General features: G+C 31.7%; 7 protein-coding genes across 7 annotated transcripts in view; 2 read left to right on the forward strand and 5 right to left on the reverse strand.

Annotated features, from left to right (window-relative positions):
- Positions 1-13,595: 13,595 nt before the first annotated feature.
- Positions 13,596-15,215, reverse strand: LOC108562897. The gene is made up of 4 exons (XM_017921395.1): positions 15,097-15,215; positions 14,820-15,035; positions 14,214-14,765; positions 13,596-14,160 (listed from the first exon to the last, which is right to left on the reverse strand). The coding sequence occupies exons 1-4, from the start codon at positions 15,124-15,126 to the stop codon at positions 13,984-13,986; spliced, it is 975 nt and encodes a 324-aa protein (XP_017776884.1). The 5' UTR covers positions 15,127-15,215; the 3' UTR covers positions 13,596-13,983.
- A 507-nt stretch (positions 15,216-15,722) lies between these two features.
- Positions 15,723-18,808, reverse strand: LOC108562899 (phosphorylated CTD-interacting factor 1). The gene is made up of 6 exons (XM_017921399.1): positions 18,724-18,808; positions 17,595-18,667; positions 17,183-17,476; positions 16,835-17,124; positions 16,505-16,774; positions 15,723-16,445 (listed from the first exon to the last, which is right to left on the reverse strand). Exons 2-6 carry the CDS (start codon positions 18,552-18,554, stop codon positions 16,232-16,234), a joined length of 2,028 nt encoding a protein of 675 aa, XP_017776888.1. The 5' UTR covers positions 18,555-18,667; positions 18,724-18,808; the 3' UTR covers positions 15,723-16,231.
- Positions 18,809-19,187: 379 nt separating this feature from the next.
- LOC108562891 (transcription initiation factor TFIID subunit 10) lies at positions 19,188-19,955 on the forward strand. The gene is made up of 3 exons (XM_017921389.1): positions 19,188-19,445; positions 19,604-19,783; positions 19,841-19,955. Exons 1-3 carry the CDS (start codon positions 19,335-19,337, stop codon positions 19,946-19,948), a joined length of 399 nt encoding a protein of 132 aa, XP_017776878.1. The 5' UTR covers positions 19,188-19,334; the 3' UTR covers positions 19,949-19,955.
- On the reverse strand, positions 19,816-20,452 carry LOC108562890 (phosphatidylinositol N-acetylglucosaminyltransferase subunit P). Its single transcript, XM_017921388.1, has one exon. It carries the CDS (start codon positions 20,428-20,430, stop codon positions 19,957-19,959), a length of 474 nt encoding a protein of 157 aa, XP_017776877.1. The 5' UTR covers positions 20,431-20,452; the 3' UTR covers positions 19,816-19,956.
- LOC108562893 lies at positions 20,418-20,924 on the reverse strand. The gene is made up of 3 exons (XM_017921390.1): positions 20,805-20,924; positions 20,618-20,746; positions 20,418-20,562 (listed from the first exon to the last, which is right to left on the reverse strand). The coding sequence occupies exons 1-3, from the start codon at positions 20,825-20,827 to the stop codon at positions 20,433-20,435; spliced, it is 282 nt and encodes a 93-aa protein (XP_017776879.1). The 5' UTR covers positions 20,828-20,924; the 3' UTR covers positions 20,418-20,432.
- A 950-nt stretch (positions 20,925-21,874) lies between these two features.
- On the reverse strand, positions 21,875-22,880 carry LOC108562896. The gene is made up of 3 exons (XM_017921394.1): positions 22,488-22,880; positions 22,168-22,424; positions 21,875-22,104 (listed from the first exon to the last, which is right to left on the reverse strand). Exons 1-3 carry the CDS (start codon positions 22,689-22,691, stop codon positions 21,894-21,896), a joined length of 672 nt encoding a protein of 223 aa, XP_017776883.1. The 5' UTR covers positions 22,692-22,880; the 3' UTR covers positions 21,875-21,893.
- A 1,135-nt stretch (positions 22,881-24,015) lies between these two features.
- LOC108562887 (aromatic-L-amino-acid decarboxylase) overlaps positions 24,016-26,136 on the forward strand; it is a 3,947-nt gene continuing 1,826 nt past the window's right edge. Inside the window, exons 1-3 of the mRNA XM_017921385.1 lie at positions 24,016-24,300; positions 24,742-24,823; positions 26,042-26,129. Of these exons, the coding sequence (XP_017776874.1) occupies positions 24,252-24,300; positions 24,742-24,823; positions 26,042-26,129 (219 nt within the window). The 5' untranslated portion in view covers positions 24,016-24,251. The remainder of the gene's footprint in view (positions 24,301-24,741; positions 24,824-26,041; positions 26,130-26,136) is intronic.

A 26,136-nucleotide genomic window follows, 5' to 3' on the forward strand; every position in this document is an offset into this window, starting at 1 on the left:
TTTTTAAAGGTATCTCTAAACTTGAATGCTCAATTATGTACCGGAGTTTTACAAGTCATTTATCCATTGCGCTACCATCAACTTGCGATCAAAACATCACTTTATTTTTGCCTATTTAAGACACGTGTGTATTCTGTTTGTACTCTCAACTTTGCCAACTCGAGACTATATTTAATATTAAATAAAAAGAAATTAATTCTGTTTATTTATAATTTCTTTAATTATTTTATAATTTGTAGTGTTTATAATAATATACAATAATTGGAAATATTTTATTCTTTGAATGTCTTCTAATTGGCAGTAATTACTGAATTAAAATAGAGTATGTTCGTCAATAAATGACTCGGTTTTAATAATATTTGAACTGGTTGTGTATGTTTTATTGACAATACTCATCGTAAAGTAGTTTATAGTATGATACATTTAAAAATAAAATAGTTAATTATAATTCAGTTATTATTACTATTTACAATTATGCTCATTGAGATATTTAAACACATTTTTTTTATTATTGTAATTAAAAATGTATAACTCAATGGAAATGTTGATGTTGAGCAAAATAAAGTGTTATGTCACAGATTCAAATTGAAATGTTTGATACTTTCTGATATTCAAAAGTTTGAATTAAACTTGAGAAATATAAATGATTGCAAGATTATAGATTTAGAATGCAATTGGTAAAAATATTGACACACTTTAGATAAGTAGACAAATGCACATAATAAGTTATATGAACATTTTAGGAGGTGTTGTGTCACAAATATAAAATTAAAAGTATTAAAACGTTTCCAAATGTTCATATTCCAATACTCGAGTGAAACATGTGAAATATGTTCGTAAACGATTAGATGAACACATTTTAGGAGGAATAAATTGGACCGTTCTATGAAGGGTTTGCAATTAGTCGTAAATGATCGTTTATTTATAGCTAATTAAGTTTTTTTATTTCTAAGAATGATAAGTTAAATCAAATAATGTTGATAGTGAGGATACACTATAGAAACGACGAAAACAAAACTATAAAAATGTAATAATAAAAAAAAATGTTGTAATGATATGATTTTTTTTAAATTTTATACTTTTTTCGCAATTTTGCGGTTGTTCCATTAAATGTTATTATTATTATTAACATTAGATTCACGGACACTGATTGTATATAAATAATTATTTATGTAATTACATTAATTCATTTTGTTTAAAATAACTTTTATAAGTCTATTGAATAGTTTTAGTAAATTTATTCTCTATTCTAGAAATTTAAAACAGTAAGACCTCGTTTAGTGCTTCCTCGGTTAACGAAGCCTATAAAATCATATAATAATGTCCTAGGAAGCTTCTAAACGAGGTCTCTACTATATTAGAAAAGAGTTTTTTTTCGTAAACCGAATTTAAGAAAATGATTGATAATACAACTAAAGGTATATATTAATTACAATTACTAAAAGAAACTCGTCTTATAGAGTCTGTGATCACTGATAGTGGTATTAGTTGCACGCTCTTGAATTAATCGTAGTTAATATCATAAAGGATAAAAATCTTGTTTATATATGACATATCGTTCGATAAGATGTCAACAAAGAATAAATTATGATGTTTCAAAAAAATAAATTTGTACATATTTAATAATGAAACATAATTTAAAAAATCGAAGTATGTAAAGTTTACAAAAGTTAATTTATAAATAGCAAATTGTATTTATCATTGTTTGGTTCATTGATGTACATTTTGTGAGTTTTGCGTGAGTTTCAGCGTGCGTAAAATATATATATATATATTTTGGTTTCACTTTCGTTCGTAGAAATCGAAAGGTTAACTCACTGTACGGGGGTTTAACGATCGCGAGGGGGGCTCTTGCGACGGCGCATCCCTTCGGTCCTGTAGGATAACCAGAACATGTAGGGGAGAGTGACTTCGGTTCAACGACCTTCAATATTGTGAAAGCACGTGCACGAGGCCCGCCCTAGTTTACCCCAACGTTTCGTCGCAGCCCTTACCCTACCACTCTCACTCTCTCCTCGTTGTTCCCGAAATTTCAGCCCAAAAATCGTCATTAACTCTGTGCGAGCGTAGGAGTTGGTAGATGAAGGGGCGTAGGAGTACGGTTGTGGGGGCGGAGGAGGGAGGTGGATGTTGCGGTGGCAGAGGGAGGAGGAGGCGGCGGACTTTGCGCGCGCGAGGGGGAAATGATGTAATTGGGACAAGGGGATTTTGCGTGGCAGAGGTAGTCTCCGACCTTCATACATTTTCACACACTCATGCGACCTTTGCTTACATACACATATCGTGCACACATTTCGTTTTCATATATCTTCTCCTTTATGCCATACAACACGAATGTTTACTCCTTGCGTCAAGGCGTGTGCCGATTTTATTTTATTTTTTCAATTTATTTCATTTTTCACCGCCAAACTATTTTTACGGATTTCTAGAACACAAAGATACAATAAATAGAAATAAAACCACTGGTTGAATCGCATCCACTTGGCACGAATGAATTCAATTTTTGTTCAACACGAAATGTTCTCGCTTCATTTGCATTTCAACTAAAAATAAACACGCAATTATTAAATATTAATAATTATAAACATACAATTAACTCAAATAAACTGCACATTGCATTCATGTTTTTTTTGAATTGTTTCAATATTAGAAAGAATTTAATTCATAACGAAAACATTTTGGTTATAGATTGTTTTTACTTCCACGTATTAAAAATAATTCCATATTTCTGATAATATTGTTGACTCAAAATAAAAATATCATTTTTTTTTAAACTCATTTATCACTTATTGCGCTCATTTCACGTATTGATACATATTTAATAAAAATGCTGTATAATAATTACGTACTTTTAACAATGCGTAAATATAGAATTCGTAAAGTTAATTAAACAAACTGTTAATTATTTACTTTTTTTCCGATGTTTTTCCACTTTAAAGTTTACTGATTAAAATATAACGAATTTTAAAATTTATTGTTAATCTAAATTTTGCAAATATCTCCAATATAATATTGTTACTATTATAAAAGAGGAAATTGAATAAATAAATAAATTTCCATTTATTCAGTGCTTTCTCCTTGATCCAATTTTTCTATATAAGTTATCTATAAGCCAAGTGCTTCAGAAAATGACACATTTCTTACGTATATTTAAATTTATTTTTGTAAACATGGAACAAAAACAATTTTTTTGATATAATTTTCATTTCACTTTTTTGATGAAAACTTTCTTAATATTTTTTTTTCATAAATATGGTAAAATTACTTTTTATGATGAATATAAGAAGTACTATAGTAAAGCGAGGTTGTTTATTGATTTTTTCGATTCTCGTTTTTCGAGTCTAATCGATTTCTACACCAATTTTTGCTCATTTATTATTTATTATAATATTACAGACGAATTAAATTTCTCGAAAATTAAGTCAGGATATTATTTATTTAAGAAAACATCAATATAATTAAAAATCTATTTGGATTAACAAATAGAAGAAATTCTAATTTAATGTTTTTAATAACATTAAACTAAATTTGAGCATACTCAAAACATTGATGAATACAAACTGATATACTTGAATTATGTAGCGATTAAAATTGATACAATTATAAAAAAAATAATAATATGGTAATTGCGACGAAACGAAAATTCAATAACATAATGATTATGTACCGAATTGAAAGTTTATTCAAAGCATAACATCACATTCGAAATTCTATTCAGTTCGACGACCCCATAAAAAATAACTTGGCTGTCCTAAGCAACGAACACGAAACGCAGAACAATTAATTACCGGATTATGTAACAAATGCGTATTTCATTATAAACGAGACGAATCGTTGGAAATATTCGCAACGGAGACTCATTTCTGATTAGCTAATAGATGAAAGACATTGCCAGTTCATCAGATATATATTATTGCGCAGAGATTTATAAATATACTTATTGGTGTGCGCTTAGTAAGCATTTTCCAACAATTATTTTCTTATTGTTAATTGTCTGTTATATTTAAAAAACAATGTCATGGGTAGACTGTTATGATTATTTAAAAAAAAATGTTTTTTTTGTAATTAATAAATGTGTTTACTTTTTTGTATTGTGCTTAGAGGAATTTGTTTAATCCCAAAAGCATACAATAAAAAAAATGTAGGACAAAGTGTGTGTCCTATTTAGATTCGGGCGATTACAAAATAAAATTCGCGAAAATAAACAAAATAATCGATGAACTTGGACCAGTCAAGTACGATCTGCTGTTGATTCGAAGAAATTTGTTATCGAAGCACATAACTTTCATTGATAACATTTCCGTCGAGATTATTCAATAGTTCCACAAAATGTGTGTGTGTATGACCAGAACAGAACGGTATTTCGAAGGATCATCGAGGTCGCATCGAATGTGTGTGTAGTTTGCCAGACGTATAAAAAAAATACGCACATACAATTATTTTTCGTACCTCTCCACACTGTTCATTCTCCTTTTTTTGTTGTTGTTGTTGTTGTTGTCGTCGTTGGTTCTTGTTGCGTTGCATGCATGTTAAATGAATTACATAACAGTCGATGGAGGTGGGTTATATCTGCATGCCTGTAATTCGGTGCTCTTACACTTCAAATATTAAAGTCGTGGGCCCCAATGTACTTTTTGTTTTGGGCACTTCGTTTCACACTTTTATTTTTCGGTTGCCTCGTAACGGATTACGCAACGTCGAGCGCGCACCCCTCCAAATATTGTGCAATCTACCAATGTGATGCACACCCCGAAAATTCGGACAAGGGTGAATCGTTGTTGTTGCCTTTTTTTATTCCATGTAATTCCCCGTGGTCCCTTTTTGGTCGGTCAGTTTGGAAGTAATCGTTAAGCGAACTATGAGCCAAAACGACCTCAGGCCGATGAACATCGTTCACAAAATTTCACTATCCAAAAAAAAATCAGGATTCTGCTTCAATGTCATGGCTCATCCGCATTTTTCGCAACAATGCGCATCCTGTTATTCAACAACTGCTAGACCTTATTAAATTTGTTTTTTTTTGGCAAAAGAAGTCAACAATTAGACAATATATTTCTTTTACTAATCAAGTATTTTTTTGCAGTCTATTCTACACAAGTATTTAGTTACTTATTTCTCAGTTATTAAATACAGAAGTTTGAAGGTTTTTAGTACATTTTATTTCAAGTACAAATTAGAATAACATTTTGCAATTTTTTATTTCAATACTTGTAAGTTTTTACGTAAATGTATAAAAACACCTATAATCAATATGTTTATTATTTGTGTATGTTTGACTATTTCAATAAATATTATAAATATTGTATACAAACTAAAATTTTTATTTTTGTAATTAATCCACAATTATAATCAATGGTCTTTCGGCCAAAATAAATTCCTATTTTTTTTGAGATGTGTTGTTTTAGTATGTGACACATATTGGAATTAAACTTATATTATATTTATATTGTAATAACAATTTTTTACATTTTTTGTTATTAAACATGTAAATAACTTGTTTAAAGTGAATATCACACTTGGATATTATGTATATGCTAACTAACAGCTATAAAATACAAAATCATGCAATATGAAAACGAATCCTTCGAAATATACAATTATTTTAAATTTAAAATTGGTTAATATAATACATTTTTGGTATTGGAGTAATGATAATATATTTTACCATATTTTTTATGAATTGACCATAAATGTTATTGTTGACGAAATTGACGTTCGAAATCCCGACTGCATCGAAATTCCGACTGCTATATATTTTTCTTCAATAAAAAAATCTTAATTTTCTGTCTGTTATAGCTACCGGGAGGCTTTTTTAGCAACTGTGTAGCAACCATACGGTATCTATAGCAACCAGTATGCGTCCGTAGCAACTGTGAAGCGCCATAACGCATATTCCAATATTGATTTTGGACCAGTGGTAATATAGAAAATCAGAGCCTGTTCGTTAGATAGGTACGTAGATAAAAAAAAGCCGTTTTACTGATAAATTACTCGGCATGATAATTATCTTTATCTATAATAGTTTATGTTGATTTTGTAACTGCAAGAGTTCAGATTTTTCTTAAATTAATTTTGATGTTACTTAACTAAACCTTTTTTTTTAAACGAATCTTTATTGGTAAATTATCTTTTTTAATAAACTTGTATTTATATAGTTTATAAAATAATACAGTTTTAATATTTACATTACTATAATTAATTGATTGTTTTAATATATATTTTTTTTGCGTCAATCATTTCCTTTGTCAATAAATTGATTAAATAATAACAATAATATTTGTTGAAACAAAATAAAGAAATTAAAATTATTATCACATTATGATAATTTGTATTATTATTGTTGTATTTTTTTCAAATGCAAATAGTACAAACGTTTTGAATTTGAATCAATGGTCACGGAAATTGCGCAGAGTATTTTCAGAAACGTCAATAATTATGTGTGCCAGGGCAAGTGTTTCATTGAAAACGAGTTCAGGTGAAGGGCAGAAAAGGGAAAACTCGCGAGGGTTTCAAAAGCTTTTCATCAAAATAATTCAGCGCCGGCCTAGTTTTTCGCAATTCCGCACCGTGTTTACATTTATGTAACGCACATCATGTGTCCTTGACGCACATTTTTTGCATACTCGTTCTCTTGTTATTTCATCCGTTTTGCTATTAGGTCTACGTTTTTTTTTTCTCTCTCTCACATTGAAATCGAATCTGGTCAGAGTGAAACGATGATTAAATACACATTTATACGCATACACACACTCAGCTAGACAAGCATTTTTTCATCTCTATTCGAAACGAAAATGCATTGACCCCGGAGACGTGCGCGTGTGTTGGTGTGAATGTGATGAAACACCAAATTTGAGCCACAATCGGGCCGGAGTTATGGACCTCGTGGTCGTTACGAAACGTCGTTCAACGTTAAAGTTCAAAGAACCTATTCACGTCTACACTCGCGTTGCATTTGATATTCTTTTTCATTCCTTACTCTCCTCTCCGAATAAACGTACTTTTTTTTCATGTGTGGGATAGTACTTAACATTCACTTCAAGTACGCGAGTACACACAAAAATAAAGATTCCTAGAGAGGGGCTCTCGAGAAAAATATATATTTTTTTTATATGTATAAAGATCTTCACTTTACTACATTCGTCTTCTACAGATAAAGACAATTATTACATATAATTTTTAAGTCTACTTTACAACCTTAAAAAAATCATATTCTATTCTTATCTCATCGTCGCTGATGAAATATTTATGTAATTTTTATGAACCATGTACAACCCAATATCGGTAAAAGTACATCAATAAATACATCTAATATAATTATACAATCCTTGATAAGTAATGCAGGAAGCGCAAATGATTATTGAAACTTTAATATTTAGTTATTGATTAAACATTACATCAATTTAGATGAAAACTGATGATTTGTTAGCTAGTGTTTATGTTGGTTTATCTAAAGTTAGGATAGGCTATTTTAATAATGAAAATTAGAATCGATGCTTTCACTTTTACTTTCAAATATTTCTTTAACATTGTTTTTGTGATATTTTTTGTATTGATTTAGTGCACACAAAGTGATTACGTGTAATGTAAATGCAATTAATAGGTTATGTACACATTGAGTAAGCTTTGAAATTATAACATCATATGAAGTTTGTCCGAACATGAATCACAGCTGAATCAGTTTTCGGCTATTCAATTGTCTCCCACTTCAGTATTTCCCCCTTGCACAACACCGAATTTTCGATTTAAATTCTAATCCTGTCGTTATTTTATTTTCCAATCTTCGTTCAAAGGGGGAAAGGATAAATGATTACCAGAATTTAATGATATCTACAGACAATTCGGTGAATCAACATTTAAAAATTATTTTTAAAAAAAATCCTTTATACAATAGATTTCAAAACGAAATTTGGGCAGAAAGACTTTGGTCGATAATAGTTTGATGCCAATAGAATTGATTAGCAAAAACAAATGGCAAATGAATGAATAGTTACAGAAATTTGAGTACAAATGTATTTGTAGTAATTATTATTAATGGATTTTTCTAGAATTTGTATTAAACTGACGAAGATTGAGGATTGTTTAAAATCCTTTATCGTATTAAAAACAAAATGATTTGCATCATTAATCGGGATTTACAAATGGAATACCGGATTTAATTAATTAAAGTGATTGTATGTGGATCGAGGACATGGATGTCTTTGTTGGCTTAAAATCAATAAAGCAAGGCACAGGCACGTCTTGGGTACATTTGTAGTAGATTGTGGGAGAAAAAAATAAACAAAGATATGCGTAAAACTATCTTTTCATAGCGTGAGAAGGCGTTATGTATATTGTTTTCTCTCTCTCTTTCTGTGCGAGATAATGTTGTAAAAGGTAGCCTTTTAAAAGTCTTATCTTCGATATTTTGTGGCAGATGCGCGCCCGGAGTTCATTGCACTCCGAGAAGTTCGGCTCGGCGCGATATCAAGGCGCACTTGAAATATCATCATCAATTGAAAGCGAAATACATAAAATATGTTTAAAAAAAAAATTACGATTATCGCCTCATGCACGTAGACACGCTCACTTTTGTAACATACAAATTGAAATAGGATAGAAAAAAAAAATGGAAATGGCTAATAAGTTATGCACAATCTAATCTTTTACGAAAGTGAGTTATAAATAAGTTTCCGTTATAATAACCTATCCTAATAAAAAAAATGTCTGCACTTAATTATGTCGATAGCCATCTTAAGAGTCGACACGTGTTGTCTACGAATTGTGTATGCAAAATTTTCCATTGGTCGAAACGATGGACGTGGAACGAAACCCATTCCATTGAACCATCATTATGTATTCTATCTATTTTGGTTTGGATCTTCTCTTCTGTGGGCGTGCAAGGTGCATATTGTCTATTAATCGAATTAGCATGGAAGATCGAGAGTTCTTTTTATATTTCGAAGAGGCTGCTGCTTCTGCTTGCTGCGCCTTTCGGTTTGGGTTTGTGGCCCGAAACTAGGGTAAGCATAGCCGGGTTCGGCACGTGGACCGCTTGCTTACACGTGCTTCGTTTCGGGGTTCAACGTCCTGAGGTCCACGGCTCCGTTCCCCCTTGCCCAAAAAGGCAGATCAATACTGCCAAAAAATATTTAGTTGCCTGCCCCACGCAGTAACACCCCTGCTGTTGGCAGTAACAACATCTTCTTGCACTAACTCAAGAGTCAGACAATGGATCCATCCTTCCTTCCTGCCATCCTCTCCGCTCTGCTGTACCAACGAAACCTGACCCCAGAATCATCGAGCGCTATCCTTCCAGCAGTACACACGCTGCAGGAAAGCCCGAAAGAATTTCGACGCTTTTTTAGAATTCAGGATGTACAGCAGCATTCTGTCCGAAGAATGCTTAAACGGCCGACGATGGTAATGACCCCAACCATTTTCTCGTTACACACGTAAACAATTCCGCCGAACAATTTAATAATTTATTTTTATACATCCCAAAATCCCTTCGAATACAAGAGCATATCTAATTTTAAGACAATTCAATTCCTATACTTCTATTCTTCACACGACAAGAATGTTAAATGTTAAAAATACTTCACACAAACCCACAGCTTCCTTATTGTCTTTAGAACATTTACAAACATATTATCTAAGCGCTTTAAGTATTCTTAACATAATAGGAACTCAGTAATTTTGAACTACAGTAAATTTCTGTCAAGAAAGAAACAACATTGTGTATTGGCTAGCAAGGATCATCTATATATACATACAATGTTAAAATTATCACCAATGAAAAAAAGATAGAGTTTTGAAACTGCATTTAAACATTTTTTTTATGTTGATTATTATTACGTTTCTAAACTATAAAATATTTCTTTTTATGATTAAACTATAAGTAGTGAAAGTAAATAGAAACAATATCAATAAAATTAATTCGATTTGTTTTTTTATCCAAACTGTTTGATGTATATTTAAAAAGCAAATACTAAAATTATCAATAATTTTATGAAAAAAAATTGCTGTAATTGTATACCTTTCAATTTATTTTGTTGAAATTTAACATTGCATTTGAATGTTTAAAATATTTCTTGTTGACATAACATTTATTTAACGTTTCTAGGATAACTTCTATATATAAAGGCTACAAGAAATCGAGATGATGGTTGACTGAAAATGGCGACGACCTACAAAATTACATAACAATTCGACTAAGATATTTTTATCCTTGCCCAACAACTTGGTCGAAACGAGTTGTTCTCGACGTTAAGAAATATATTCATATTTCTTTACACGGTCTCATTTTACACGAATATGAAATAAGTTTAAATGATTTAGTGTTTTTTTTTAATTCTGATTAAAAATGCATTGTGTTTCCATTAGTAATGAAGGAGTGTTGAAATTAAATATTAGATAAAGGATAGGGTGAAACTTGTTTTTACCCTAATACTCCTTAGTGAGCAATTCACCCCAACCATCAAACATGCTATTCCCATACAAACAAAATTTCACGTGTCATATTTTTTTTTGATCGATGAAAGCAAGTTCACAATATTTAATAATATTTAGCAAAGGCCGTAAATACATCTAAGACATGACTCTATAAATTAAGTAGCATTGACCAATTGCAGTCACGCAATTTATTCAGCACTTCGCACATTTCAAAATACAACCAGATTGAAACTTGTTTTATTTTTCGTTGCAAAACCATGTCATGATTGTTTCTTTCTCTCGACTGATTTCGGCTGCGCGTGTTAATTATTTCATTACCACAGAAAACAATGGGCATAACGTTGTTTATATCTTGAAAAGAAAGAAGAAAAAACAGAGAGTCTAGATATGAGATTGATAGTGATAGAGTGATTTGAAAGAGAGAGCGCACGTAGACGTAGTTTCCTGTCGTAACTAGCATTTAAATCACTTCATGAACGCGCTCCGAACTGCCTAATCTTCGAGCCTAGGTATTGTCAAGGTTCGGTTCGAACACTTTTCATTTCCCATGCACTTTAATTATAAAGCACTTGATTTTATAGTACTTTATAAATGAAACTTGTGCTGCTATTGTTGAGACGACTTTTAGAATGCTCTGCGCGGTTCCTTCGTTTCGAATTTCGGAGAAAGCCATATTTGAACCTGCATTGCTGTAAGTTACGTTGAACTGAAAGCCCGTTATGCGACTGGATACACATTGAATATGTGCTTAAAATACGCAGTACCGGAAATATGTAAATGGTTTTTTATATACAATTTCACCCAAAAAACATGTTATTATAACGGCAGCTATTATTTTTAAATAATTATTGCTTTCGTGTTTTTAATTTTTGTTTTCAAATATCAGGGAAACATGTAATCAAGGACGGGGGGTTGCTATGGATTTCTCACATTGGTTATGGCGCCGTTCAGTTGCTTCGTGACTGCTAAGGATGCGTCAGGGTTGCTATGGGAATCTTCCAGTTGCTATGGAAGCTACAGAATCTTGTACTTTCACAATTTAAATAAGGAGGATTTGAATATTGGTAATTAAATCAAATAATCAACAATCAACGTTTTGTATGACTTGTACGCATTAATTTTTATATTAAAACAACAATAATTTTCTTATTATAACTTAAATTTTGTTAAAATCTTTGACAGATTGTAAATATATATATATATATAATAAATACAAATACATGCAATATACAATACAATTAATAAGAAAAAATATAATTTAAAAAAATAACTACGTAGAAAAACGATGTGATGATAAAGTTAATGTTAATAGACTGATGTATGTTAACAAAGGGGAAGAATGATTTAACTACTATGGTATAATAGAGTGTAGTACGCATTGACACTCACGCATCTATTTGGATGTGTTTGAGGATGGTTACGCAATGCATAGTTTAAGTGGTCAATGTACTGGGCAGACATCCTCTTTTAGTGTTTCCTCGTTGAAATAAATGCGTACGTATATATAAAAACGCCCAAAAGTTCATTTATATATTTTGTGTATGTATATATATATAGTGAGCAAGTGCGGAGGAAGGAGTAGAAGTAGCAGGCAGCAATGAAAGCTTGCTAGCTGGCTTTGAGTCGGGCTGCACGTGGACCGCGGTCCTCGACCCAACGACCTACAAACGCAACGCATCACACGCACTTTACTATCACGCATCGTACTTGGCTTGCTCCTCCCATCGCTCAATACCATTCTTGTTGTTTACTGCTCCAGGAAATAACATTGTGGGCCCCAATTAAATACAGACGGAGAGGGCTGTTGGGCCTATTTATATATTGACCGGGGTTCTTGCGCTTGCACCGATTCCCTTTCTTCCTGCCTTACGAGGGGCCTCCAGGAACCACCGAAAAAGGCAACCTCAGCCAGAAAGCACCGACAAGGCCTATCATCAACATCATCATCACCATCCAAGCGAACCACTTCTCACTTTCATTTTTTTACAGCTCCAACCGCAACTTTCTTTTAATGGCAACGCGATGATAAATTTGCGGTAGGCTTAGACAATTACCTAACGCTCCGCTTTTATGACTTAATGGAACGGAACTTTATTTTCAGAAGCGCAACTCGTTTATACCTATTTGATATTCTCGCCGTGTTTGTTCCTCTCGAGTATATTTCGTAATAAATTTACATACACACTCCAGACGACGACTTTACATAATGTTTAAGTAAGCCATTAACAATATTCCATCGGAAAGAGAGACAATCATATTTTTTTTACTACTGACGCAATTTTATCTTCAAAAACTATAGAAGAAAAACGAAAATACTATCATTTGCACTCGAAGTGAATGGAACAACGTCGGCTATTTAATCTGATTGATGTGTTTGAGGTAAAAGTGCTCTCGAGGAACGGGCGGGTTATTAAAAGAGATATGCGTAAGAAAGTTGTGCCAGTTGGTTCGTCAGCTTCAAGGCGAGCGAGCCCTTATATAAGATCACGGCGCTCGAATGCATATAATGCACGTTGAGAATTAGAAGCATCCGAAATAAAAGTCGTTGTCCTTGTATCTGGACACCAGTGAAAGCATGCATTATAAGCCTAATACAACATTTTGGGAGAGGAGTCATTCAATGATTCACATGCACACATCTTGCTAGCTTTTTATCCACGTACGCACAGCGCCACCAAAATTGTTCTAAGTTATCTTTGTGACGATCATCTTCACGTAGTCTTATCAAAAATATAGATACGAAGCTGTTACATGTCGTGTCCAAGTTTCTGGAAAACCTTCTTCTATTCACAACTTTAAAAAAATATATTTCTCTCAGCATTTAAAACAATTCTCTTTAAAACTAATTTCTATAAATGAATGGTAAATTACGTTAAAAATGCTTTTAATTTATCTTATATTAAAAATTTAATATTCTTATAGATTTAATTTTTTGTAAATAAAAAAACTTTTTATATTGATAAATCTCATAGGCAACACGATCAACTTTAAATAATAAAGTATATAACATCCTGCGCCATCTACAAACCAATAACTGGTTTGTTACATTTATCCTAACAGTTTTCTCCATTCTTTTGTACATGAATAAATACTTTTATAAAGTGAATACGCAGAAAAATATGATATTTTCACTATCTTTAAATTAATACACAATTTTATACATTTTTTTTAAATACACTCATACACACTTCTTAGGATATTTTTCATATGGTCTCTATTTTATTTACAATATTTTCAGTGTGGACAAAAATTGGAATATGTAGGAATGTTTGTTAAATGTAATTAATGAATACAACCAATTTAGTATTATGTTTTTTTTTATCTTTTAAAGAAAAAGCATCCATTATGGAGATGTGTAATCATGTTTTGTTTGCTGTGCACAAGTTAAATTTAAAACTTTAAGTTAATTTCCAATTAAAGCTTTTAAATATACTATAAATAAACTTAAAGAAATACTTGTCTTTGCTTAACATTATATGATAATTATACAATTTTAAAATTTTAACATCAACATATAAAATAATGAACGTACAATTAAATAAACGAACTAAATTACAGCCACTGTTTGGTAGGTCGACTTGGAGTTTTGATTCTAGAAATGCCACTAATCATAGTATCTGCTTTTCCTAGCTTGCTCAAATTCGGTTTGGTCAGCATAGAGATTTTATTCGTGGGACGTGGCGTGTCTTCCTTCTTACAGACAAGTTTCGATGTAGGAGTTCCCAAACTCTGTAGCAATTCAAGTAATTTTCTAAATGCGCATAAATTACTCATAAACTTACCCTTGCTTTTGGAAATGCCAAACGGGACGGGGGAGGCATCTTCTTCTTGTCCATAGTGGTGGTTCCGTTCGATTTATTTATAACAGAGGACAATTTCTTTGGCGTCAACTTTAATGTCGGAGTGCTATTCATTTTAATGTAAGAACCCGTCAAGGGCACAGGTTTGTCCACTACTGGACTTGATTTCTTAATATCAGATATTCTCTTTTTTGGTAGTTTTTTTGTATACGTATGGTTCTTCTGGTAAATGTCAACTGATTCTTGCGCTAATTTGCTAATGGATATCAAATTGCTAAGGAGTTTGCTTTCCGAATCGGATGAAAGCGATAAGTGCCCCGAAGAATTCGACAGACTGCCTAGAGGACTGGACGTGCTCTTCGGAGGTGAAGTGTTCGGGTCGAACTCCCAATTATTAGGTTTTAAGCAATCCATCGTATATCTGCGTGTAATTACAGGTTGTGATATTTCGTCAAAGTCATTAATAACTACTACTGTGGGAATCAATAGCTTTTTTAGTTTCTCTATTAGATCTATATTTATCATGGATTTCTCCTAAAAACAGAAATTATCAATAAGAATGCATCTGATAATAAAAATGATACACACAATCGTTGTAGTGACGTTGGAGATTTTTTCAGGTGACCCCTTGCTGATCTCCAATTTTGGTTTGACTAATGTCGTGTGCGTACCAGATGCACATGATATCTTTATTGTCAGATCGGTCGAGTCATTCAAGTCGCTATTTTCTAAATTTTCCTCTGTTACAGAGAATCCAAATAGTTTCAAAATCGATATTAATTCTAGTGTATTCAGATTGAAATTCTACAACAAATTAACGTTTTTGTTTTAAACTTTTTACGTATTTTATTCGTTTTACACTTACTTCATTCGGTTTAATGTTGTCCTCAGTCATTGTGAATTTGAAATTTCTTGTGTAAATGGAGCAACCAATAAAAAAGCAGAACTTGTGCAGTTGAAATGACACGAAGAACTAAAATTTAATTCCAATACCATCCAAAAACGCATACAATAGTATAATATGAAACGCTGTTTTTTTTTTCAAAGTGCAAATAAAATTCTCTTTTTCATATAAAATGATTCGAATTATTTGCGTATATCCATTTTCTACATTCCGATAAAAAACGGAATCTTTTTAACAATCTTAAAGTAGAGCAATGTGTGTCACGGATATTTTCAAACTAGGTACTAATAAATATTATATAAAAAAACTATCCATGCATATTTGAAAAATCTATTTTTATTTATAAAATATTTTCCATATAATTAATTAGTAGCAAATTTCGAATATTGTAATCATCTTCTAAACTAAAATCAACAGATTATATCAACTAAATTAAACTTGTGTATCTTAAATAAACGGGCTTTCAACTGTCTTTAATATACATTATTAATAGATGAGATATAACTGATCATTAATAACTTTACAAGTTATGTATATATATAATAAACCTTTGTTGTATTATTATATACAAATTAAGCAAAAAAAAGTAATATAAATAATGTTTTCTCTCCATTAACTTGTTACGATTTGTAGATAATAAAATTAGCTATGTTACAAAATTTACAACGTTTCACTTTCCATCTCAACTTTGATTTATTTTCGCAATATTTTTTTTATGATCTATTTACAGTGATATTTTTCAGTTTCATATTGAATAATATAAAATAAAAATTGAAACAATTAAAACACAAGCTGCAAGTAGTTGCACATTCGCCCACGCACGAAATAAAAAAATTCCGTCAATTTATAAACCTCAGGTACATTTTTCGTATAAATATAAAAAAAGGAGTGATGCGATAAAATTATATATATATATATGTATAAATGGGAAAAAAAGTAAAGAAAAGCGCTTGATATACAATAGACGACGTTTAGAACGTACGATTCCATCTGGTAGGTAATGGTAAAATAAAAGGATGTTGTGGTTTAGTACTACCATAATAAATATCTGTTTCCCCGCTCACTGCCTGCAGTGAAAAGCAAAAATACAGAATTATTAATGTAGTAATACTTCCTTCGAATCTGAAGTAGAGCCTTGCCGCGTAGGGCTCAATAGTTCCTGTCTGTCCCTTTCTCTTTCCCTGCCTGGCCTAAAAGCTTCCAATAGTGATTCTACTCTTTCCTCTGTGGGCCCCCATCTTTGGTTACCTGCTGCGTTTTGTAACCAGAATATAACTGTTCCGTGTCCAACTCTGGTATTCAGTTGAGATCTGCAGGAACGAAAAAAAAAATTAAAATGTTGTCAATGTATTGTAGAAAAGACATTTACTTTGTGAGTACGTGCTGGAAACCATGCCTGAATTCATGTTCATAGGCTGGTACAGTTACTTGCTTCTTCTTAAATTGACTCGATTCTAAATGCATTAAAGCTATCGGCGTTGGATCTCGGTAATCCGGCATTAAAATAACAAAACTTAATGGTTCTAAGCTATCGGTTAATAATTTTTCTATGTGATCGACAGCTGATTCCATAAGTTCTTCGCAGTAAGGAGGATGCACTTCGAACGAGCCTGATACAGCCTTCAATTGTAAAAACGGCCTAAAGTAAAATATATTAGATTATGTGCGTCATGTTTTTTCTTTTTTTAATATTATGTACCCTCGACTTCCAAAGTATGAGTCGCAGTCTGAAAAGGCAGAACAATATTGTCGGAAATAGCAATTCAGTGGCGATGCAAAGCACTCGAAAGTAACACCAAACATTTTTTGCAGACATTCAAACACCGTTACAGGCAGAGACGCTTGGGTATCTTGTACATCGGAGTTGGTCGTTGGTTGCAATGGATTAATACCAAAGTACGTTGCATATCTTTTCAACAAGACCCAAACCCTAGGTATGAAAAGTTCAAATTTTCGATCATCGAAACAACTGTGTCGATAAAGGTGTTCCTGCAAAGCAATACACGTACAGATAACGGCAAATTTGGATAACGACTTTGGTTATTACCAATTTTTGTAGATGTGTACTGTTTACCGCCAAAGTTTCTCCCTGAAACCTGAGCAGTGCTTGATCTCTATCTGATACATATTCAACAACTGGCAGTCTGGGACATGGTATGGCGAATTGCACTGGATAACACCATACCTTTCTTGTGCTTGCATTAATCACTGAACTTCCAGGTGGGGGCAGTTCCATCCCATGCTCTTTCAAAATTACATTAGATTTTTCTTTTACTTTTTTAGCATACTCTGCTGATAAATTGTATATTTTCATACAGATTCCCTCAACTGATGATTGAACCTATAATTTGAAAATTTAAAAAAACTGTAGCATATTTTATCATTAAATAGTAAGTCAACATTATATAATTTAGTGATATACCTCCAAAATTAATATTAATAAATTAAATTACACTTACTGTGGAGGTAAGATGAGGTTGACATTGTTGTTTTAAATGACCCAGCCTATCTTGATAATCATCATAGGTTGCTCCAACAGTTCTCCTTAGCCATTGAAAAGTTTCATCCACATTCCATTTAACAATTTTCCTGCTCTCCCCTTCAGCATTACGAGATTCCATAATTTTTTTAGCAGCCTCAGCATACCGAGATAATTGTTTCCTAGCATCCCCAGTGAATTTGGGCCTGACAAGCTTTATAGGTATATCATTCATAATTTCTTTGTACATGGCCATTGAGATTTCTGGATAGCAGTTGCTTGGCAAGAGAGGATCACAACCATTATCAATAACTTTACGTTCCATTAACCATCGGTTGAATGAGTCTTTGGGTGCATCTATTGATTCCCTAGAGTGGCACAATTCTTGATAACACTGCCTGAGCTTCATTAAGAGACTGCATCTAAATATCTCAACTTCAGGATGAGAATGCATATTGGGGTATAGTTGTCGCTCAAATATTACAATATTTGTGGGAATATCAAGATCCCATGGGCCTGCTAATATAAATTTCTTTGCTTGAGGACCAACAATTTCATCTGAAGGTCTTCTTTTAGCTACTGTAGCTGTGGGTACAGGTGCTGCTGCTGGTGGTGGAGGCACATGCTGTATTCCAAGTGGATCCGTCAAAGGATCAAATTGAGGCTTTAACACTGGCATTTCCCATAAGCTTTCTCCTGATAGTTTGTTCCAAAAGTAAGGTCTATTCTCACGTTTGGACCAGAACTTGCGCCATCCTATCTGTGATAGTTCAATTGGGAGATCATATTCGATGGTATTCATGTTGATTGGTGTCCCTTGGGGGGTTGTTGGAATGGTGATGTGTCCATGGGGATTGGGATTAGGGCTCAGATTTACCGGATCCATTGGGGGCCACATGTTTCGGCCATCGGAGCCCTTCAGGTCGTGGTCATCGTTCATTGTTTATATTCTTGTATTGGCTTTGCCTCCTTTTTTACACAAACGATTAAATGGTCGGACGATGCTTGTTATCGACGAGGTCGTATTGCAGATATCAATTACATTGAGCTTCGCTGCATTCAATTAATCGTATAAGAATATGATTGTTTGTTTACTTTTAAATACGTACGCGTAACTCATTCATCTTTTACGCAGGAAAATTACGTACACCTCCGCCTAGACGCCATTTGCTGACTGAACAAAACTAAAGCAAGCGCAAGAGACCCATTCGTTTGGGTCACGTGACCTACTTTGTTTGTGTACATAGCCCCTCTATAATATGAAAATACAAACTACTTTAAAACTTATAAACTATTAATGATCTCACAAAAATTGTAATTCTAACGACCTATAATTCATCAATAAAAATATTAATATTTCCATTACACTTTTCGTCATTATTGAAGTAATATTCAAATCAATTTGCATTATGTATGATGTTATGCATATTTTGGTCTTTTACAATTACAAAAAATGTACTGATTTTATATTTTTATTATTAGAAAAAAAAACTAATATTCTATTTCTAAATTGAATAATTATAATATATTCTTATGTTGGCTATAAATAGTTCTAAGTATAGATACAATTTTGTATTAGTTAAGTTGGTCAACCTGAAAATTGTAAACATAGGTTTCTGTTTTGTTGATCTCTGTATCAGCTGAGTATTGCTTTCTGCTTATAGCAGCAAGCAAGTCACTGTTAGTTTTTAAAGTTTCTAAGCGAAATTTAATATTCAAAATGAATCAAATGGTTAAAGACGAAGTGCAGCAAAATGGAGATGATCAACCATTAACTGTGGGCCAACCTTTGAGTGAATTCTTAATGCAGTTAGAAGACTATACACCAACAGTAAGTTTTAGACCAAATAGTTTTTAATTATTGTTTAAATAAGTAACAATTAAAGCTTGCTAAATAATGTATTTACTTGTTATATACAGTTACATGCTAAAATAATTAGTTTTACATTATTTGTTAGTTAATAAGTCTTTAATATATATTTTTTTTAGATCCCTGATGCTGTTACAGCCCATTACTTGAATACAGCTGGGTTTGAGCCAAAAGATCCAAGATTGTTAAGACTTATCTCTATTGCAGCTCAGAAATTTATTTCTGACATTGCAAATGATGCTTTGCAACACTGCAAGATGCGTTCCAGCAATTCCTCAAGTAGCCATAATAACTCAAAGGTAATTTATTTAAAAAAGACAAACATGATTAATACATTAAATAAATATTATTTTTAGAATTCCAAGGGAACTAAGGATAGAAGATATTGTTTAACAATGGAAGATTTGACACCGGCTTTGGCTGAATTTGGTATAACTGTGAAGAAACCTCAATATTTTGTTTAAATATGTGATCAGAGATACAAGTGCTCAGATACCTCTAGCATATTTATATCTTGAACTGTTGGTATAGCGTTTTCAATAAAGTCATTTTCTTCTATTTGGTCAAATATTTTCTTTTCACATTTACAAGGATTCTTGCAGATGCATTTAAACTGACCTTGCTCAGGGTGGGCATTTCTCTTACTTTTTTTTGTTATTGATGCAGAATCCATGATTGTTCTTTCATCATTCAAATTTGGTGTAATGTATAATCCAAAACTTGGGTATACTATAAATGCAAATGTTGCTAACCCTGATAAAAGGAATATTGGAATTGTTACAGCCCAATATCTGTTTGGTAAGTATGTAATGCCTATGGAAATAAAGTATTCATCTGGAATCATGGCCCATAATGTATATAAGAAGAATAATGCTCTCAATATTAAATGTAATGCAAAGCCATAAACGGCTCTGCTCTGTGTTGGTGCAGGTGTGTGTTCAGGCATTTTTAAAAGTGTGTATATTCTTCAGATGTAGGTTCTCCAATAAAATCAATGGTTTCAACAATTAAATTGAGGCTTTCAAAGAAACTGTTCACTGCAACTCTTGATTGTCTAGCCAATGAACTCACAAATTTACTGCAAATGAGAAAAATATTAAAAATAAGTTTTTTCTTTTCATATCATTACTTACACTTTTAGAATGTTTTCTGAAACGCTTAGTTCTTTCTTTACACCACTGCGTTTGGGTTCCTGATCAACTTTCAATACATCATAAACAATTTGAGCCAATCTATTTGTCGGGAAAGGGATTTCTAATTTTCTGTAATAAACAATATTTTTATAATACATTAATAAAAAATAAAAGTTTGCATCCATACACATTTATTGAATCATTTGCCATACTAGTAACATATGCTTTACACAAATTAAACCTAGTACTAAATAACAAATTTACCGAGATATTTCTAACGAAAAAAGTATTTATAGGTTATGCAAATTTTGTATTGACAACCTGAAGTCACTATTTATTGAAGATAGCAACCCATCATACAATGAAGTACGTATGGTTATCTATAATTGATTTATATATATATATATCTTCTTAATTATATAGCATATAAAAGATAAAACCAATTATGATCTATTGCATATTATATACATATATATTATAAAATCAAGTATTAAATTTATTTTTGGTTATTCTATTATTAACAGATAAATTTCGCAAATATATAACTTTTACATAATAAATTTAATATTAAATTTTCTCACCAATAGCTGCAGGATTAGCCAAAAGAGATACTGTCTGTAATAAAATTAATGCAAACAAAACATTTTCGAAGCCTTGGAATTATTTGCATATTCTCAAGAAATAAAAAGTAGAAAAAATTGTATGTGCATACAAGGATATACTTATGTTTATATACATTTAATATTATTTATTTGTATGTTTTGCTTATTTTAAAAACGTCATTTTTGTTTATATTTATCAGTAACAAAATTTCTTATTTATCTGTATATAATTTACTAGTTTTTTCAAAATTTCATATTAAATATGTTTTAAACGCCTGAAGCGAAAGCTATTCAATGTCAATTTGTTTCAACTAATTTTAAAATTATTTAAAAAGTGAGTGTTTATGTAATCACATTTATAATTGACTAATGTAGCAATATAGTTTCAATAAATCTAAACTCGTGTAGAAGAATAAAATATATGAAAAATAATTTTAAATTAATGTCTTTGCTCCATGTAACGTGTTTTTTTTTCTATTTAAATTATTTATATAAGTAGAGTAATTTATATCAAGAAATTAAATTAATTGTAGTATCCAGTGTATTGTGTATTGAGATTTCGAATATTGTTGAGAAAATTGAAAAAAATTAAGGAAATTTTGTATTGATTATCTAAGAACAACGACAATTTATTTATCTACAAATAATGTGTACATTCACTAAAACACTACAAATTAATATCTTGGTCTCCTTTTTCTATTTACACAACACTCCGTGTAGTCTGGTTCTTCAAAGGCCTCGTAGTTTTTAACAGAAAAAGGATCGCGTTCCCTGCAGTGACCTTTCTCGAATTTAACATGCCTCCTCAACGCCAACCTCTTAACCCTTTTAAGAAGTTTCTTGCTTCTGTACCGGACGTCATCAAGAAATACTGAATAGCCGCACCTAAAAGAATATACGTTCCGCTAATGATACTGAGGAATTGAAGAATTGTTATTTTGTTTTTACTTTAGAAGTCTGAAATCGATAACTCTGGTCGCATGCAACACTCCGAAGAAGAAAAACAATGATAGTGCGTAGCTTGCAACTACGTTGGCCAGATCGCACTTCAATATTTGTAGAACACCGGAGGAAGTCCATCCACTCTGTTTGAGGATATCGTCTTCGAATTGGGCGATTTTTGGAAAGAATGCAAACATGCTCGCTTCCAACGGGAACCAGAAATCATTCATTATGTGTTCCATTAAGAAAGCCGATATGATAAACTGTGAAATAATACAAAATAATACAATTAATTCATATATATGTCAATGTTAGATGAATCTCACTTGGAAGAAGTACGCTCCGCAACGCCACAGCTTTCTGAGCGATGAGGGAAATAATCGCATATCCCATAGTAGCAGAAATACGGCAACGAGAAATATCAGACATGAAACGAGCGGCTCGCATCCAGGTTTTGTTGATTCGTGGAAAATGTAGATTCCACACGAATTTAGAATAAACGCCAAGAAAGTCGGGGCAAAGTAGCCCATATTACTACCATCACAATTGCATACCTCACATCGAGAATTTGGATATTGAAAATCTCCTTGACAAATGTCAGTACTAATTTTGTCGTTGTTTATTTTCGATTGCTTAGATTCAAATGCATCAATAATACAAACTTTTTTTTTTATTTATCCTTAATATCTTTATAACATTTTTTTTGGCTAAAGAGTATATTGTTCTTGAAAGATGGGAAAAATTTTGAGGACGGTATTCGAACTATATTGATGTAAAACTTGGGATGTCTTTTATTTCAGCAAAATGGATTTGAGAATCGTTAAGCCAGTGCGGAAGAATAGGAGACACGGAAATCGTGCCTTTTACCAAATGGACTGAATAATGCAGAAGCCACGTTGAAAGTGATTGTATTTTTTTTATTCATTGACCCAGTAAAAGAGTTTCGAACTATATAGTCTTACAATATTCATTTTAAAACAGATAAATATAAAATTTCAAGTTCATATGAAAGCTTTTTCTGTTTGATAATATGAGTGACATTGAAATTCGTGTTATGAATTATTTAATAAAATAGAGGAACATTAAAATTACGTAAAAAGAAAGATATGACGTTAATCTTGTACTGCATTTGACGTTTGAATTTAATTAACGTCGAGGTGGATGGAGCTACTCGAGTGAATGATTTCAGCGCTGAAATCTGAAGTGCTTTGGACCATTGTTCTCGGCGGATCCCCATGGCAACAGAGTGCCGATTTAATGCAACAAGTAGATTTCATCCCTAGTGACCTGAGCTATATTTCATTCTCTTCGTTTTACAAGCCATATAAATCTGCTTTTTCTATTGCATACAACGTTATAAATGAAGTAAATCTATTAAATTATGTAATAATCTCAAAATGTATTGATTATTATTATTATTGGGATCGTTTTATTACTAGATGGAAGGTCAAAATAAGGAAATAATATTATTATAATTGAAGGAAGTAAAGATCTAGCGAATGATTCGTTGACCTTCTTGAAAGTGAAACTTGTATTGCGATTATTCCACCTTTGTTTTGGGTCAAAACTGTTATGGGGCTTGGGAAATCCCTCCTTCGGAAACATTCATGACGCGTTATAATGAAACGTCTGTTGCTTCAGTTGTAAATTTCCTTTAATCTCTCAAGCAAAGCGTATATTATTATTATTTAAAAATTATGGATAGATTAACGAAACTAGTCAGCGTTGATATTGAAATCAAAGAAAAACGTTCTCATTTATCTGAACATTTGTTTATCAATCAAAACATTTATCATCAAAATGTTTATTTTTACTGTGACACGTGAAACGGAGAGACCAGTTTCTAGTATGGAAGTGGATCTGGTGAGCGGAATCTCCGTCTTGGCTCCAGCTACCGGGCATTGCAATTGATCGATTCCAGTTCGTTCCCCACTTCCACTTCTTCGTCAGAGGCGGCGGATTTAAAGCCAGCTTCTCATGGCCCTTGACACACTGTGCGTTTGATTGCCATTTGAACCAGTGAGTAATTTGGTGCAACTTTTATCTGTCTCTCTCTCTTCTTTTAATACCTTTCTGGTGGTGGACTAATCATGGCTTCTTCATCTTCCAATATCGAAGAACGTTTTAAAATAAATTCTGGTTAGTGGTGATGGTGACTAACTTCTATATGTAATAATTGTTATCCTTATATAAAATACACGTGAATATCTATTTCATTTACTAACTTAATATGTAAAAATAGAGTTACATTTTATTTACCTTTGTCTTAAAACTTTATACATATTTATTTAGATTAGTTATTTGAAAATTGAAAGCGAAAAGTATATATTAAAAAAACAAACTTATATAAAAATAATGAATGATTTATTCGCTAACACTATTTTCACATATTAATTTTAGTGTTGTGTTTTAATTAACAATTTGACTTTGCTTTACTTTGTATTGGATGAAAACTTGTGCACGGAGATGTGTAATTGAGTTTATCTTACCGTGCATGAAGCAAATTAAGTTTCAGCTATCGACTGTGTCTATAATATGTCCCCAACCAAATTCAATTTTCGTGCTTATTAAATGTTTCAGAGATGGAGTCGGCTCAATTTAAGGATTTCGCGAAGGAGATGATTGATTATGTATCAAATTATTTGGAGAATATAAGAGATAGGTAAATTAAACATTTTATATTTTTTACGTAAAATTCTATATTTTTCTTGAATATGTTTTTTTTTTAATATATTGACCTTGTCTAGTGCCATAGTTCAATGATTTTTTGCAGTATCAAGTTATTTAGATATACATTTTTATTAAAAGAAATATATTCAAAACACTATTTTTTGCAATCGAAATTTAAAATCCATAATTTGCGTTATTATATTAATGTTAGTAGGTTGTTTTAATTTGTTGTATATTTAATTTCTAGAATTTATCAAAGAAATACATAGTTATAAACTGTTTAACATAATCTATCTCAAATTAAAGAGAAAAAGACCATATTTATATGTACATAATATATGAAAGCCTTCAGTTCGAGGTCTTTGAGATTTCTGATTTCTAATTTGATAGAAATTTGTGTACTCCAAAATAGTTAAAGCAATTTAACTATTCGTTATATTAAGAACTAAATGTTTAAGTGATAATATTTTACTTAGTTTAGTAATATTATTGACAAAAACATACATGGTATTTCCATGTGGGTGTTATCGTTCTAGTTAATATTATCTTAAGAATTTCCATATAAATGTATTAGAATATGTGGATTGCATACAAATCGTACATTTAAAAGAAGACAGGAAAAACCAGTAATTATGATGTACAGATTTTTTTAATTTTTTTTTCACTGAAAAATGTATGGTTTAGGTTAAATTCCATTGCATTCCAGTAAATTTGATAATCGCTTATTAGAGTTGATTACAATGCAATTAATTGATCGTTGAACTTTGAGATAACTCTTAAACAATTTTATAGTTCGATTATCTGAATTTATTTGTTTTCAAATTTATAGATATAACTTAAAGCATGTGCAAGACTTTAGAACAGGAACATTATGCAAATGTTGTATAAAAAATGTTTTGAAGGACACTTTAATGACTGTTGAAATCTTTGAGTTTAAATCTGTCTGCAATTGTACGGATCTTTTGTGTGTTAACTAGATATAAATAAATTCATATTGTACAATTTATATTAATTCCGTTCCGCCACACGCTGTTGCGTATTTGCTATCGAATGGCACGATAAAGAATAGTAAAAGTAGTTTACTAGTTTACAAACATTGACCTATTAGTAATTGCACCATTGGGTGTCCGGTCAAGTTAAAAGAGACGTAAACTTGTTTGTAGCATATACATAATTGTTCTAATTGAAATGCAACTATTGTTTTAATTAGGAGAGTCTTGCCGTCGGTCGAACCAGGTTATTTGAGGCCGTTAATACCGGAGACGGCGCCGGAAAAACCAGATAATTGGGAAGATGTTATGAAAG

The sequence above is a fragment of the Nicrophorus vespilloides genome, unplaced genomic scaffold (assembly GCF_001412225.1).
Source record: "Nicrophorus vespilloides isolate i.1.1-1 unplaced genomic scaffold, Nicve_v1.0, whole genome shotgun sequence".
NCBI classification, from domain to species: domain Eukaryota; kingdom Metazoa; phylum Arthropoda; class Insecta; order Coleoptera; family Silphidae; genus Nicrophorus; species Nicrophorus vespilloides.